The sequence below is a fragment of the Pygoscelis adeliae genome, unplaced genomic scaffold (genome assembly GCF_000699105.1).
Source record: "Pygoscelis adeliae isolate BGI_AS28 unplaced genomic scaffold, ASM69910v1 Scaffold106, whole genome shotgun sequence".
In the NCBI taxonomy this organism is placed as follows: Eukaryota; Metazoa; Chordata; class Aves; order Sphenisciformes; family Spheniscidae; genus Pygoscelis; species Pygoscelis adeliae.
Window position 1 is genome coordinate 3,598,191 of NW_008824939.1, and position 17,392 is coordinate 3,615,582.

General features: G+C 40.4%; 1 protein-coding gene across 1 annotated transcript in view; it reads left to right on the forward strand.

Moving 5' to 3' along the window:
* CERS6 (ceramide synthase 6) overlaps positions 1–17,392 on the forward strand; it is a 95,183-nt gene that overhangs the window by 58,578 nt on the left and 19,213 nt on the right. The window contains exons 6-9 of the mRNA XM_009325449.1: positions 1,362–1,412; positions 4,273–4,365; positions 11,196–11,324; positions 15,530–15,636. Of these exons, the coding sequence (XP_009323724.1) occupies positions 1,362–1,412; positions 4,273–4,365; positions 11,196–11,324; positions 15,530–15,636 (380 nt within the window). The remainder of the gene's footprint in view (positions 1–1,361; positions 1,413–4,272; positions 4,366–11,195; positions 11,325–15,529; positions 15,637–17,392) is intronic.

Here is a 17,392-nt window from a genome sequence, read left to right on the forward strand (position 1 = left end):
GGCCCCTCACTACAAGAAGGACATTGAGGTGCTGGAGCGTGTGTCCAAAGAAGGGCAACGAAGCTGGCGAAGGATCTAGAGCACAAGTCTTATGAGGAGCGGTTGAGGGAACTGGGGTTGTTTAGCCTGGAGAAAAGGAGGCTCAGGGGAGACCTCATCGTGCTCTACAACTACCTGAAAGGAGGCTGTAGCGAGGTGGGGGTCGGTCTCTTCTCCCAAGTAACTAGGGACAGGACGAGAGGAAATGGCCTCAAGTTGTGCCAGGGGAGGTTTAGATTGGACATGAGGAAAAATTTCTTCACTGAAAGGGTTGTCAAGCATTGGAACAGGCTGCCCCGGGAAGTGGTTGGGTCCCCATCCCTGGAGGTATTTAAAAGACGTGTAGATGTGGTGCTCAGGGACATGGTTTAGTGGTGGACTTGGCAGTGCTAGGTTAACGGTTGGACTTGATGATCTTAAAGGTCTTTTGCAACCTAAACGATTCTATGATTCTATGATTTGGTCATGTTCTTATTACCCAGTGTAGAAATACTTAATGGTTGAATATATTGTGTAGAAGAGCTTGCCCATGTGGTATTTTCTAGTTCAAGTCCATTTAGTTGCACAGAAAAGGAGGTAAAAACTAAATAACTCTAGAAGAAACAACCTTCTTACAAGAAAAAAATTAAAAGGCTCTCTTGTGGCATTGAAAGAGAAATAATCACATAAATCTTGTGCAAGCAGCAAAGAAACAAGAAGCATAACAGAGGTGCATGTCCCCAAGTCTTTTAGTTTGCCCAGCTTTTTGCAATGCAAGAGTCTGTAAATGCATGCTACAATAAATGTACTCTGGCACCTTTCATGTTGCCCTAAGATATCAGTGTATTTTCTGTGTGATAGCAAGATCCATCATCTCTAGACAGTCATGTCTTCATCCAGGAAAGTAAACGGTATGATTTGCTATCTTGAGCTGATGTGGCTGGGTTGAAGGATGGATTCTGTATGGAAGGATGGTTATATGTAACAGCACGTGCAAGGGACGTTCTTTAAAATATTTGAACAACCTAGGGCCAAGATTTCCTGTGCTATTGAGAAGGTAATGAGAGATCTGACCACCTGAGCACAAGCCATTCCTGCAAAAGCTATTCGTATAAGATCATGGTGCACCAACCAAAAATCTCTATGAACAGGCAGGTTGCTCTAATTCATACTGTGAAACTTTGAGGAATCTCCTTGTTGTATTCAGTTTTCATAGCCTGTATCAAAAATTGCAAATTTTAAGCTGTTCCTGTAGTTTTCACTTGTATTAACCATATACACTTACATTGCCCAAAATGGTGTGTACAGACCTTTTTTCTTTTTTTTTTTTCTTTCTCTCTCAGACACCCTGGCTCTGGAACACCAGACAGTGCTGGAATGGGTATCCATATCAGGTAAAAGTTACAGTGCTGCCTAAAAACAAACATGACACCTCTTCAGAGCTCTGTTTTTATTATGGTGGAGCTTTGTGTTAATATGTTAGTGTGAATGGGCTACTCAGCATTTCAGAACATTGTTAGATGCTCCCCATCTTGCTTGAGTTCAAGATGGAAAAAACGAATATAGCTGTCACACCTGTTTTGAAATGAAGCACAGGATCTGAAAACAGATCTGGAAAACTAACTGTGAAAGCAGACATCTGCAATGGTGGTAGAATGGTCATTTTTTACGAAGTTCTGAGGATACTGAAAGTTTTAGCAAAGCCTCAGATTCAGTGGATTGGGAAAGCCAGTATAGTTCTCATAGTTGTTATACTGCATACAGGGTGAGACTTAATCCCTGGCAGTTGGTGTGATCAAAGAGTGTGCTAGGTGCTAGCCAAATATAATTGACATTGAATTCCAAAAGCTACAGCAAAGAGTTTGCAATTTAAGGAGTCTAACCTGTCTAGGGCATATTGCCTTTTTTTTTTTTTTTTTTTTTTGGCCTTCTTTGTTTTCCTGAAGGGCACGGAGGGGAAAAAAACCCTCATTGCCAGACTGGAAAGTATGAAGAAGAGTATTGTCTGAAAGACGCGTGTATTCCCTGTGATAGTGAACAGCCCTAGACAGGCTGAACAGGAGAACCGTGTTTAGGTTTGGGTGCTACTGTTCTTGCAGGTTGTGTACCTGTTGGAAATAGTTCTGTGGAGATAGCTCAGCAAGAATGACCAGAAATCTTGATCTGAGAAAGGTTGAAGGAATTTGGTCATTTAGCCTCAGAAGAAATAATGACTTAAATTCCACCCAAGGACTGGAGGGTGAACTGAATAACGTTAGGGAAGCAGCAGAAGAAATTGAATAGGGGAAGTGTTGAATCTTCATCCCTCAGAGATTTTACGAACAATTGTTTGTCAGAATTTATATGGCTGCAGTCACGGTTGCCTTTCAGTCCTGTTTTCTACTATTTTTGTGTTACTACATGCAAGAAGAGATTTACTTATGACGTAAGACCATGAATCTTACTGGTTAAAGAACATACATTTACCAGACTTATCAGAAGAATGAGGTCATTCAGAAAGTTACTTACGACTTTTAGAGGGTGGCAACTAAACTTACTGTATCTAAAATCATGCTACTAGTGGAGAGGGTCCAACAGAAAGTAAATCATCAAATAAAAGTCATTATCAAAATCATTGTCTTGGAGATAAAAATGTCTACTGGGTGCTAATCAGGATTAAGTACTGGGTTTTCAATTTGGTGGGTTTTTTTTTCTTAATTAGATAAAATTTCTAATACCTTGTTTACTACAAATCCTTTGTAAGTTATTCAACACAGCATTGCAGAAATCCAGCTGGGCTTACTGTAGATATAGTCAAATGGATCATTTGAGTGACCACTCTACCCATAAGCACAGAATAGTCCTACTGAAGTTAAGTCTATGGAGAACTGAAACCTAACATGTAAACTGAGTTAAACACACACTATTGATCCTTCCATGGAGGGAAACCATTGTATCTTTAGAATCCCCCTTCATTATCATTATATATGGGCTTACAAATACTAATGCTATTGTTAATAAAGCAGCTGACAATCTTAATTGTTTTACTAGAAATTTTCCCCAGTGAGTTCTCTTGCAATAATGAGTAGAATAGTCACGGTTCATTGCTAGCTCATGTTCTCTTCCCTTTTTTTAATTACACCTAATTAAAAGCTTACTGGCAGTCTCACTGAATCAGAAGAGGATTATATTGGCCCAAGAAATGGCTTTAAAAGATTGATTTTGAGTGCATGTGTTTTTCATAAAGCATAAGCATATGTCTATATTTAAATAACCCACATAGAGCATTCAGTGGGCACCTAAGGACTGTTTTTCAGCTGCAAAGAACTGGTCTGCAAAAGGGAATGGGAATAAAAGAGGCAACTGAAATGCCTCTTGCCAATGGAAACAGCTCATGCCCTGCTTGGGTGCATGGTTGTGCCAGTGCAAACTGCTCTAGAGACAGCTCATCTAATCCCTCAGGAGATGCCCTCAGGAGCTTCTCCTGTGCCAGTGCCACTTTCTATCACTGCGATGGAAGATGTGACTAGTAGGGAGGCACAATCGCATGGAAATTAAGAGTAGCTCCTAGAACTGGCTCTCTTAGGCTGGGGGCTAAACAGCCTATGTGTGCTACCGGTTACCTTCTTTGAAGTTGGTTTTGGTTGTGCATAAGTTCCTGTGTCTTGTTATTTTTATTTCTTTTACTTTTAATCATCTGTGTAACCATGTAGTATATCAAACAAGATGCCTAGATAAATTTATTTTCTTCTTTCCAAATGTTAACATGTTCCCAGAAAATGGTTAAATTCTTTAAAAGTAGGCTTTTATATTAGAAAGAGCCCTGTGTAAAGCTCACAACGTTCTCATCATAAGCAGATGAGATTGTATGCTAGCACTACTTTTCTCTAATCTGCTCTAGCATTGTTTCTTTTGCTGTGCTTTAAGTGCACATGACTGATGTACAGCAAGATGTTTCAAGTAATCTTCCAAAACAGACTTAGGAGTACTCAGAATTTAGTTTGTTCTAGATTCCGAACAGACAACATCATAATTTTTTAGTATTATAATATTACAATACTGTCAAGATTAAAACATAAGAGGAGGGTAGGTTGAGGAGCTTTATTTTTCTGGAGCCATCAAAGTTTGAAAGAGACAACAGTCAACATTTTTCTTACATAGGATGCTTATGTATAATTCAATAATCCCACTGTGATTAAACATGTCTCCTATAGACCTCAGCTGCCTGTAATGTCAGTTAGACTCTATTAACCTTTTCTCATCTCCATCTTTCAGCCACTGATGCCTGACCTTCATTATTACTACATAGTTGAATTGTCATTCTACTGGTCCTTAATGTTTTCTCAATTCATTGACATCAAAAGAAAGGTAAGAACAATGAGACTAAAAACATTGAAAGCTTTAAGCACATATCTTTCTTGACTTGAGGAATACCTGTATTACCTGTGCAGTGACCTGGAAATACAGTTCTTTCCAGTCACCGCCTCTTGCAGATATCCGTCACTGAGAAACTGGTGTTGAAGTGCTTGTCTAACTCTGTTTCTTGTTACTATGATGTGGGTTTTTTCTGCACATGGGAAGAAGAGCCTGGAGTAATCAAATATTCAAGGGGAAATAGCATCAGCCCAAAGAACCTTCTGCTCTCAGACAGTCACTTGATTGGAATTGAACACGTAGTAGCTAATAGGTGTACTGTTTCTTCTAAGAGTTAAATGATGAAATATCAATGATGGAGCAAGACTGCCTCATAAATTCACAGTATCGCTTTGGTAAGATCTATGAGGGCTTTCAATTTATTCTACAAAGGGATGGTAAAAATGGGGATACCTTTAATATTTAAAAGTGATATAACATTTAATCTTTATGGTTATGAAATTTCAAGTAGGTGAGCATTGCTATTAAGGGGCTATTAATCAAGAAAATAAAACTCTGGCCAGATAAAAACATTTTTCCAATATCAGTAGCAACCTGCTCCATATTCCTTCATCCAAGTTCTCTCCTCCCAGGAAAGTGCTAGTCCACAGCAGAACAGGCAGCACAACAGTCATTCTAATAACAGTCCATTGAGCTATTCTTGCAGGGTTTTTTAATGTTGCAAAATTATTTGTTCAAAACGTTTGGAAGGATTTTATAATATTTTTATGTGCCTCCTTCTACTGTCATTTAATTAAATGATTGTAGGCTATGCTAATGGAACAATCCCCGCTTACTAGAATTTTAGCAGGAGCATAACTCTGAGAGTAAATGAAGGATCCAGTATTTCCTGAATAAATGTATCTGCTGTTTGGAACCACAGTGTGGTCCTGCAAGTCTTGCGTCAGAGCCACGTATATAGAAAAACATCCCTCTATTTGAATTTCCTGATTTTTTCAGAAGTAGAAATCTCAAGAAAACATCCACAAATTTTAAATCCATATTGGAGGGTAAACTGTAAACAAAACAACCAATTTAGGATTAATACATGTAAATCCCTTGCTTGCATTGTCTGTAGATGCTAAACATTCTGTTAATCGTGAGTTTGAAATGAGTACAACTTCACTGTTTCAAAAAACAGAGATGCAGAAAAACAGTGCTTAATAGAGCTGTATGATAGTGGAGATGAATTTAAATCAAGAGTAACATTGACTAATATACATAAGCTGCAGATGCCAGCAATACTGAATAGCCATTTGTCAATATATCAACCAAAACCAAACCTCCGCAGCAATGTTACAGAATTGTTCAGGTTATTGATGCAGAAATATATTGTGTCTAATCAGTCCCCCTACATTCATATTCAGCCCTCTGCACTGTGCCATTAGTTACATTTTATTTTCTTTGTGTACCTCTTGAGGGAGAGGAAAATGTAACAGCATTGCAGTTGCAACAGTACTGCAATTTTGCAGTACAATACATCTTTAAAGAATATTTAATTGATTCCTGACTAGTTGCTTTACTCATGTGAAAAGTAATTGGAGGCTACCTGAACAGCATCTAGGTTCAGCACTGAAGTACACTTCTGAAAAGGACCATTGGGAGTGTCAGTAACACCTTTCTCATTTAATACATCTCATGAGCAAATGGTATAGCTTTTTCCCTCATGACTTGGAAATTTTATTCCCATTGGTGAGCTGAGCACAGAGCTAAAGCCTGATCCTGTCCATAGTACAGGTGCAAGTAAACAATCTTTTGCAAGTCTGTTTCTCAGTTATATATAAATGACTTGTACTTGTTACCAGGAAGACTTTGCAGCAGCCTACTGTGGAAATAGAAAGGGAGATGGAGGTGGGGAAGTGGATCGCTAACAGCTAAGTAGCACCCCTGCTGCAGATTTGCAGTGCTTAAACCCAGAGCACCAGATCAAAGCAGTGTCCCAGGCGTCTGCCGTGTCTGAGAACATTCAGCGTCCAGCAGAGAGCAGGAGCACAATATCTGCAGTGCAATGGTAGCAAGTCAAAAGCCTTTAATTATAAGCACCTTGCAGGAGACAGTGGAGATGCCATATTTATAAATAACCTATTAGATCACTGACCAGTTTGGACTGTGGAGGCAGTTCTTTTAGTAATGTAAGCAAAATTGGTAACTAGGAAGATCAGACTGGAGAAATGCAGCCATGCGCTGGTGTCACACAGTAAAACTGTTCTGCGGCCAGGGGCGGGTGCAAATTGAAAAATGTTAGCACTGGGAGCTTACAGTAGTTGAGAACAAGTACTAAAAGCTTGACAGAGACACCAGCTTTTGCAGCACCATAATAGTTCTCTTTTAAAGAGCAGGTTTAGTTTAAAAAATGTGGAAACCTCTTGATGTACCCAATATGCAATGTGTGAAACAGTGCCTATAAGAAATAAGGCTCTGTTTAACTGGAAGAAGCAGGAAATTTGCCAGCTAATATCAGACGCTGTTGTAGTACTTCATGGCAGCTTGTACAGAGCAGATTAACAGTTCTGAGCCTGAGAAACCTGTTGATGTTTTCATGTTACAGTGAGAAGGAATACTTTTATCTAAGTCTTGGTTATTATTTTAGATACTTTAAATTCAGCAGTGGCTGTGTTGTAGTCTGGGATGATAAAAAGTGCCCTGGCAGCCTCGTGCACTGCAGGAATTCAGCCAACCGCTTTTATGTAGCTGGGTTTCTCTCAAGGTCAGGTGCGGTAGGTCTTCCCTGAAAGCACCAGCACTCGGCACTGGCCTAACTCCAGCACTGGTCTTTTACTCACTGTAGCTCAAGAGAAATGTACTTGCTGTTTTCCATCTCCATTTTATTCTTCTCTGATAGCGAATTCATTACTTTAAAATGACTTTCAATTGGTTTGCTGACTTTCAAATACCTGTTTATCTTTATTTAGGTGTTCTAAATTCCCCCAGATTATCTTTGCCTGACTGAAGAGGTGTGAGCAAACTATTTAGGCTGTTGCACATACCTACTATTGCATTAAGGCAGTGAACTGAGTAGATTAACTTTTACGGTTTTATAATGGCATGTTGCTTGCTTCATAAATATCTACTATGTTGCTGTAATGATGTTCCACCCTTAAGGGTTTCCACTTTCAAAGACTGCAGCCTAATATGATTTGGGTTTTTATCATCTCTGTCCAGCTTCCCATACTCCTCTTTTGAAAAACACAGAGAAAAAAATTAGATCGGGGAACTTTGTTACTCTCACAAGCCCCTGATGAGTTTTAAAAGCAGTGAGGCTTATTTACATGCTTTCTGGATACCTGAAGTATTGTTTGATAGAAAAACATTTGACCGGTGTATTTAAGGGAATGTATAAAATTTCTACTTAGCCAGTGTTTTAACAGGTTTGTAGAAGATCTAGGAGACCTTTCTGTGTATTCACACCTTTTTGTTCCAAGCATTTGGCATTTCCTAGAGCCAAATTTACTTTTTAAAAAAAAAATGACAGTTCACTCATTCCCAAAATAAAATAATCTGTAGCCGCTAATTTTCTTGCATATTCCATTTTGATTCTAGAAAATTTATGCTATATTTCACTGAATCTGGATCCTAGATCTCTTCTTCAAACTCAGTAAAAAAAGTCATAGACCTGATTTCTTTTGTTTCAGAGGAGAGGAATTTAGATTGTGTACATTTTGCAGACCTTTACTAGAATTGTAATGGTTGAAACCTTTAGCTGGTGATACTCCCCTTCCTTGTTGAAGCCCATTTCCAGAAGCTGGAGTGACTAATAAAGATGATGTTTTGCCCTTCAGTGGCACTAATGCTCCATAGCCACTTGGCAGTTTAGTCAGTGAGTGTCTCATGTTAAACAAACATGCATAGCAGAAGCCTCGATTCCAGGGGGCTTGTCTGCAAGTTGAGACCCATGGGGTTTCTCCATTGTCTGCCCTGCGTTCTTCCCACTGATGGTGTCACAAGTAGGTTCTTTCTCCTATTCTTAGCCACATATTTTCATGACACAGGCACATGATATCTTTCAGCAGTTACAACTGGAGGCTACAAATCTGCTGTAAATAAATGCGTCTTGCACAAATATACATACAGTTTGAAATATATTTAAAAAAAAGAAAAAGCCTATTCCTGTACAGCTGCTCTTCTGCTGTGTATGGGTGAAAGTGCTTGAGTAAGCTGGGAACACAAGTACCACTTGACATTATGGGGACTTGTACCATTAGTTTCTATGTGTTCATTACCCTTATGTCTAATTAAAATCCAACAGGTAGCATCTTCAAAGCATAGTGTTAATTACTGACGTAAAGAAATGTCATAAACAGGAAAGAAAGGACCAGAATAAGAAAAGTAGGCTTATTTATATCACTGCTACTTTTTTCTAACCATTTTCAGTATGTCAGTCCAGCATCTCCATTTCAGAGCTGGCAGAGTCCGATAACTGTCTCTTTTAAGAAACATTATCAGAGAAGGAGTTCCCTGGACAGCATTTCCATGAGTACACTCATGCAGAAGTGCAGAAGACTACTGCCCAAGAGCATTAGGGCTGCTTAGGAATAATCAAAATTCCAAGAGGGACTAGAAATCTTGTAATTGTAGAACATGAATGTGTCAGCTATAAAAACAGATGAGAATTTTCTACTTGGCTTCTTCCCCTATTTGGACTTCCTATGAGCTAACGTAATTGCAATTAGAAGGAAAATGAAGAACAGTGCCATAGCATTTGCAGCTGAAGGAGGTAGAGAGCTAGGCTGTAGTACAGCCATATGGCAATGCTAGTAGCTTACTTCTGATCTCAGGGAATAAGGTAGGTGCTTTGCTGTTTTGATTACGGTATGGTGAAATGGTCCCCATGTGTGGGTTTGTAGTTACTGAAATGACTAAGATGCCATACCCCTGCTTTCCCTTAAGACTCTTAGAAAGGGAAACAGCCTTAATGCTCTTTTTGTTCAGTCTGCTTTAAGAAAACGGATTTAAAGCAATGGCTTGAGATGACTGCTGATGAATGTATTTGATTGTGCTCCACACTGCTGAGGACCAAATAACCTGGCTGTGAAATGTTGGGTGTATACCAGACTAGGATATGGTTCTCTGCTTTTAGTCTTTTTTTCCCTTCCCCCCTGCTCCCCTTCAGCTTTGTGGTGGAGATACCGGCAATGCCCATTGATGAGTATGCGAAGGAAATAGAACCTTGTAGCACCTGATAGCATTAAATATAAAGCGATAGGCTGGGAGGAGGTCCTGTCTCTATTCAGTTAGTGAGACTGCTCAAGCTGCAGGTTTTTCCACGGAGTCCAGGTGTACATTGTAGTGAAGCCAAGTGCTGGTACTGAGAGGCAGTGGCACTGCACGTCTTTGAAAGCAGTGGTGCTTGCTACATGCGTGCTGCATTCCTGAAGAGAGGTACGGTGACACTGGGCAGTTACTCTTCCCAGTATTGGAGAGACAGAGCAGTCGGCAGCTGTAGCTGCTGCTTTTCTGGAGTTGACGCTGTGTTACTGGGAGCTCACCAGCACTTTCCATAGGGCGCTCCTGCCCGACACGTGTACGTTCAGTCCCTTTGCAAACCAGTTGCTGCCTCTCTAAAGACTGCAGGGTCTCAGTTTCGGTTTCTCTACTGTGGGCAGCTTAGCTGAAGACTACCACAGCTCAGCAGGACTGGCCCATGAAAGCTGCCAGAAAGCCAAATACCAGCTCCCAAGATGCTTGGCGAGCAGGCTGCCCAGAGGAGCCGCTGCTTCTAACTGCCTGGATCTCTCCCTTCAGACAGCCCTGCATGAGAGCCGCTAGATCCACTGAGAGCTGTGGTAGTAACTTTGTACCCGGTGCATGGAGAAACTCCCCAGTCAAATCATGCCTGTGATCTTTTCTTCGGGGTTTTGATATCACTTTCTCAAAGCTGTGCGGGTAGTTCAGCAAACTCCAGCAAGATTTCTTTTTGACTGACTTGGTGCCTTGCAGAGAAGAGTCTCACCTCTGTGGGTCCTATTTTCTCAGTAATCAGTCTGGGAGTCTAGGCCAGGCAGATGGGTCATTCTCTCTGCTTTGCCTGCCCCTTGGCACATATCTAGGAATGTGATGTTACAGGATCTTCACCGCTCCTGGTATTTTTCAATACTAACAGTTACTTGCTGGCCAAATAACTCAGAGTTACTGATCTGGAGACCAGCTAACCTGCATCATTTGGGAGGCAGGAGATCAGATCTGAGTAGGAGGAGCTGCACCGGCTCATTTGAAGACTTTTCTGACCCTGTTTACACTGTGAAGACAAATCAGCTTCATTAAAAACAAACAAATAAGAAACTGGAACTGGGATTCTCAGCTCTGTGAAAGCTCTCAGTTGTGCTTGGCAGGTGACTGTCGATAACTCCTAATGCGGTGGAAATGTGTTTCCTGTTCCTTTGTAGCTATTTGAAGTCTTGTGAATGGTGTGTTATTTTGCATATTATATGTTGCTTGGTGTATCAGAAATATGGTGTAATTTTATTTGTATGTACATACGCCTTTTCAAAGTAACTTCAGCCGCAAATGTTTACTTCATTAGCTCAAATTACTATGAACTGAGAAATGTAGATATTGCCTAGCTTTCAATAATCTTTTTGCATTTTGTTAACGTACAACTATCATTTTATTCGGTCTAAGTGAAATAATATAGCAGGGTATTTAATGCACTTATGTAGCAGGATCTTTATGTAACATAACCTTAATGCTGGGTTTTAAAAACATCCATCCATTTTTGTATAAGAGTATTGAATCTCACTGTTTGGTTCTTTTTTTTTTTTTTTCCCCGCTGCTTCTTGCTGCTCTAGGATTTTGGCATCATGTTTACCCATCACATTGTAACAGTCACCCTGATAACCTTCTCATATGTAACCAATTTGACACGAGTTGGAACCTTGACCTTATGTCTCCATGATGCGGCTGATGTTGTCCTAGAGGTGAGATAATACGTATATCAGTGTCTGTACATGGTATTCACTATTCTGAGAGCTAGCATGTCAATAGGTGGAATCTATTTGTTATTCAAAACAAGTATTTCTTAAGCAAAGAGGCCAGTTCAAGATGGTAATAGTGATTAATATAGTGTATTTCCTTGCTGAAATATATTACACTTGTAGCAGTGCATGGTTGTGACTTTAGGCTGTTTTATCCTTGGTAAGTTGCTTGTACAGAGCAGAAACTGGTAATGCATTGCATGCCAGGGAAGGTTACACACAGGTTTTAAATATAACATGGTAAAGTCAAAGGCTCGAAGTTGCAAAATCTGGAAGGTGATGACTGTGTGAGGTGGAAGCTCCTGGTTCTTGACCCCTCTGAAGTGATGTGCAGGGCAAGAACCCTATCTCCGAAAGAATCAAGGTGTCATAGTTTGATTCTGCTGTGCTTTGCTGGGCAGAGGGTGCTGGATTACTTAGTGGCTGTTCTGTGCACAGGCAGTGAGCTGACCTCTGGTCCCCAGGATTTTCCAGGTTCCTGTGCCTCCGCATCCAGATGCCGGTATTAAACAGTTGGCTTTGGAGAAGAAGGATGATTGAAATTCTTTTAAGTCAGGATGGTCTGTAACTTCCGTAGCGGCAATTTAGAGATGTTGTCATCTTGTATGTGCATCAGTTCTCAGACCGCTGTGGGTGATGCTGGGATTGGGCTGTCTGTGAACTCTCCACCAGGATCAAACCAAAGTTAATAACTATTTTGTCTGAAATTATCTTTTACTAAAGAGTAGTTGCAGGGATCCTGTTAATGCAAGAATATAGTCTCACTGTGTGAGTCACCTGTTGCAGAACCAAAATCCATTCTGATTCGATAGCGCTGTAAATCTGTTTTTATTTTTTAATCTTTTTTTAATCTAGAAGGCACATGACTGCCTGAGATAGAAAGCAACAGAGAATCTGGATTTCTCCTGATAGAAATAATTACATCTTTACAAGTTTATTTTTCTGTTTTAGCAATGTGTGTAGATCCATTCTGCTAGCTGTGGGTTCACCCAAACTTTCTTCATTCCTTTTTTCTCGCCACCAGACAGATGTACTTGACAGTGTTCATTCCAGATCAGACCAGTGCCTGTGGAACTATAAAACCACTGGAGAGCAGCTGCAATAGGCTAGCTAAAACCTTACCTTGAACACAATGAGATACGTATTTTTTCTGGATTCCTCTGTTCATTCACTGGCTAAGACAAAGAGAAATTGCTGATATTGTCATGTGATTTGCAAACATTCAGCAAATACACTTCCCCATGAGACACATACTTTAGTGGTCTTTCTAATCAATTCATTCAGTCTGTTCTGACTGGAAATACTAAAGCCAGTCTAAAGTGTAAGAAAGGAATCGCAACTCCTGAGAAGCATTTACTAGGAGGGCCATTACGACTCAGGCAACAAACTTTCTCCTGCTAGGGCAATTGGGCATAGCCCTGGTGCCGTGTGAGAGAAGATGGACTCCTACACACTGCTGGCATTACTGAGGGGAAAGTCAGTACAGAGAAAGAAAATTATCAGACTGCCAAAGAAGCTGGTAAACTATCTTGCCATGATGGATCAGTTGTGCACCTGACATGTTTTACATATTATATATTTGTAAAAATGAAAAGCTATTTCCAGAGGCCACTAGACTCTTTCCACCTACCGTTTCATAATGAAACATGTCCAGTGGAAAGCTGGAATGCAACATTTTTCCTATTATTTTTGCAGAACGTAGTATATATTGGTAGGAATACTGGAGGTCAAGTTTTTTCCATAGGTCTTAAGGCATCTGCAGGTACAGAAGAGTTATAGCAGGATTTTCAGGAATACATAACTTTCACTCAGACCTAAGAGAACAGCTATGTTGGATACTCAAAGCAGCCTAGCCACGGCAGGACAGACCAAACGTAGAGTCATTTGCTTGCCTAGGAAGCCATTACATTAGCTTAAGCTGAAATGTAGGCTACTGAGAGGCAACTTTCAGAATCCCAGCTAAGTTGTTTTGAGGGGTCTTGGGTATCATTGCACTGCAGTACAGCTTGTGAGTTGGAAACACTGTAACCCAACCTGCTGAAGCACTTAAAATCCCACCCATTTGGGGACCTTGAGACTTTTCAGCTTCAATTAATGAACACTGTGACAGTTTTGATGCCAGTGTATGGGTGTGAGTAGTTGCCAGTTTGGTATGCTTCTGGTGTATGAGCCTCACATAGCTGACAGTTCAACCTGAATCCTTTCTGTTCAGGTTACAGCTATCTCCTAACACACTTTTCTAAAAAAGCAGGGAATGGACACTTCAGACCAAGGCAAATAGCCACGCTGTAATATAAATGGATTTAAATAGACTAGCAAGACTATCTGGAAGAGCTGTGTTATTCAGTTGTAGTCATGGTTTTTAAGCATTGAAAATTGTGTTGTGTTGTCTTAGGTGGCCCAATTCCATCCAACAACATACCCTTTCCCTTTTTTTGTAGTCCTTCCTTATCAATATCATTTGTAGATATATTATTTGAGAACTGATGACCCAACAGCTGTACTGTTTTTGAGAAATGGCATGATACTACTACAAGTTGCTATAGCAATAACAGCTCCACATACTATGAAACCAGCTTTTTTAGAGTGCCACCATGGAAATACATCCAAAATTCCTATCTGAACTTTCAGTCATCTGCAAATCAAGGTGTCAGTAACTCTTCTGCTTTGCATGTTGGCACCAAAGTGTTCTCTTTTCCTTAAACCAGACTGTGAGTACAAACTGCTAGGAAACTCGTTTGTGTCCACTATAGAATACAGGGCTGATTCAGAAGGGCTGTTTTCTTTGCAGCACTGGTGGCTTTCGTCATATTTTGTGAGCTTCCTAACTTGTTTTCTGTTAGTGAGGATATCCTTTATGTTCAGATTTTGAGTGGAAACATTGCAGAAGTTATGTAACATCCAAAAGTGCAGGTTGGTTTTGGCATCCAGATTGTCTGACATGAGCATTGAGCACTTTCAGGTTCAGTGTGTTTGTACCAAAAAGTCAGACAGAATGCAAGAGTGTCTCTCACCATTTTAGACAATTCTCTGGTTTGAATTCTACATTCAGAATAGTATTCTATATGCATAGTTGTGGTAATTTTGCTCCCTCTTAGCCCTCTGGAAAGTCTGCACAAGTAAGCATCTTCTCAATATGGGAGCTGGATACAGGCCCCCTCAGAGGGGGTTTTGAAAGGGTTCCTAGTGACTTAAGTGGACACTAAATCAGGCTCTTCATGTACTTCATTGTGCAGTGACTCTCTGGATATATTTGACAGAAAGCATAAAGAAGGACTGTCCCTGCCTTGAAGCAGATGTTTATAAGTAACTGCTTACACACATGAACACGGTGGAAGCAGCATAGACATCTTAAAACAAGCTTGCTTGTACATGCTGTTTTCTTCAGGGAGAAGAGGGCAAAGAAACTTCAGGGAAGATCAGTGTTTTAATGAGTGGTTTGAGTGAAGAGTAATTAGTAGACTCTTTTACTGAGGAGGAGTCGGAAGGCTGCATGAAGACAAATGAGAGAAGCATGTAAAAATAGGTGCAGAGCAACAAGTTGGAAAGCAAAAGTTGGAAAGAGAGGGGAAGAGAGCCTTGGAAAAAGTTTTGAAGGGGAGGGATATAATCTTAGAGGTAGAAGCTGCTCTGTATAGGTCAGAAAGGAAGAAGAGATGCTGTAGGAGAACATAGGATATGGGGCACAATAGAGGATTTGAGACAAAGTTTGTATATAGCAACACTAGAAGGTCAGAGAGCATGGGGCAGGTGGAAGATGGATGGATGCTGAAAACGCAAGTAGAGCATACTGGAAAGGTGAGAGACAGGTAAAGAAGTTGGGGACAAGGACAGCATAAACACAGTGGGGTTCAATAAAAGGTTTAGAAGAGTTTTCTGAATCTGAAATTGTAGGATTTCAAAAAGGAAATTGAATAGGAAAGGACGAAATGAGAGATGTACTCTGGTTTTACGCAGTCTGGGTTTTTTTCTGAGAAGACATTTTCCACCTGCCTGGTGGAGAGGAGTTACGAGGTCACTGTGAGGTGGCCCAATGAAAACGTTAGAGATTTCATAAAAATTTGATTTCTTCTTCTTACAGCTTATACACAATACAAAAGAACTCAGTTGTCCTCACAGAAGTAAACAGATATTTCTTTCTTTTACAGGCTGCCAAAATGGCAAACTATTGCAAGTGTCAAAAACTGAGTGACCTTCTGTTCCTTACATTTGCCATTGTCTTCATTGTCAGTAGGCTTGGCATATATCCCTTATGGTGAGTAAGCATATCATTTTCCTCAAATGCTAAGCATCAAACAAGTTTGGAAATAACTATGTTATAATTGAACATGTTTCATTAACATTACTCTGTTTCCAAAGCACCAAGGAGAGTTTCGGACATAACCAGGTGCTGAAATAGCCTATTTGCTAGACTGCCATTGTGTTTACTGTGTGCTAGACAAGAAACATATGGGGCTTCTGCTGGTTTTGAGGTAGAAGTCGGTTGGAGTCCACATAGCTTCAGGTTAGCAGTTGATTACCTGCGTTGGCAAGAAGTTAGAGGAGAAATAAAATATTAGTCACCGAAGACACTGACCAGAGGCTAAGCTCGAAGCTAGGATCTTCTCATTAGCTTTATGAACATGTTCAGCTTAAAGAAAAACACAGTGAGATAAGGAAAGTCTGGCCCGCTTAAATCAGTATAAGGATGTTATTGCCATGCAGATTGCAATACTGCAGGCTACTCTTTTTCCACTCCTCCTTTGAATTGGGGGTCCTTGGGAAGCTGTGTAATACATATATCTATAAGCTAGTTATACAGGTGTTACTGTAATCTCACCTCTTCCCAGACAAAGGCAGCTGCTTGCATGGGCACATTCTCTTCTAGGTACACACACATGCATGCACACAAACAGGACATAGATGTTCGATTCTTTAACTAGGGTCTTCAATGTCCAGAAGGCAGCTGGCTAGTTAGGAAATACACTGATGTACTTCAGTGTAGAAACCTATTCAAGTTTCTCTGTAACCTGTGCCCTATATATGAGGAGGGCTGGGAGAAGGCGTACGCCTCACTCTTCTGTGTTCTGGATCCTTCCTTTCTCTTGTATGAACAGAACTAACCCAAATCTCTGTATCCCTATGAGAGCAGGAGGTGTCTGTCATTGCATCAGAAGATAATAGTGACAGTTTTGGTTTTGGGAAGCACCAAGAATGACAGAAATGTTACGCTTTGCAGAGTTTTATTTAGAGAGATTACCACCAAGTTCCTTATTTAAGCATGCAGAGGATTTACAGATGCCAATATCAACCTCTCTGCCACAGTCTCCTTTCAAATCCTCTGTAATGTTATCTCTTTGGGGTTTTGTTAATGCAAACAGGATAAGACCAAGGTGCCCTTAGGGAGCTGTGACATCAGCTCTGCTTAACAGTACAATGAAGAAGTCTCATTTAGCATTTAATGACTCCAAAGATAACATGATAATGCCTGGTCCCTACTGCGCTATGAGTTGGTTGAAGGACCATGACAAAAGTAGAAAATGGATAGACACACAAATTGCATGTTTAAAAATGCTTGTTATTTTTTTCAAGGAGCAATTATTTGTGTCTTAAACAGCTTTGCTTCCCTTTCCTCAGTCCTTCCTTGAAGCTAACTTGGCCATTCATTGAATTTCTGTAAATGAAGTAAGCTAGTTTTTCTACTTGCATGATCTCAGATAGGAAAAATGGTGGCACTCCTGCTCATAGGATTTCATCTGCCTGTTGCATTCTGTTTTATACTGAGAAATGGAGGAAGGACCCAATTCCACCAGTGCAGTTCTGCCACTGGAGGCTGCAGTACATGACTCTGCTTCAGGGAAGGCTCAGTCAGGTGATGACTGGGTTCACAAAGGGGAAGTCACACTTGACCAACCTGATAACCTTCTATGATGAAATCTCTGGCTTGGTAGATGAGGAGAGAGCAGTGGATATAGTCTACCCTGACTTCAGTAAGGCTTTCAACACTGCCTCCTGGAAGATCCTGAGAGAGA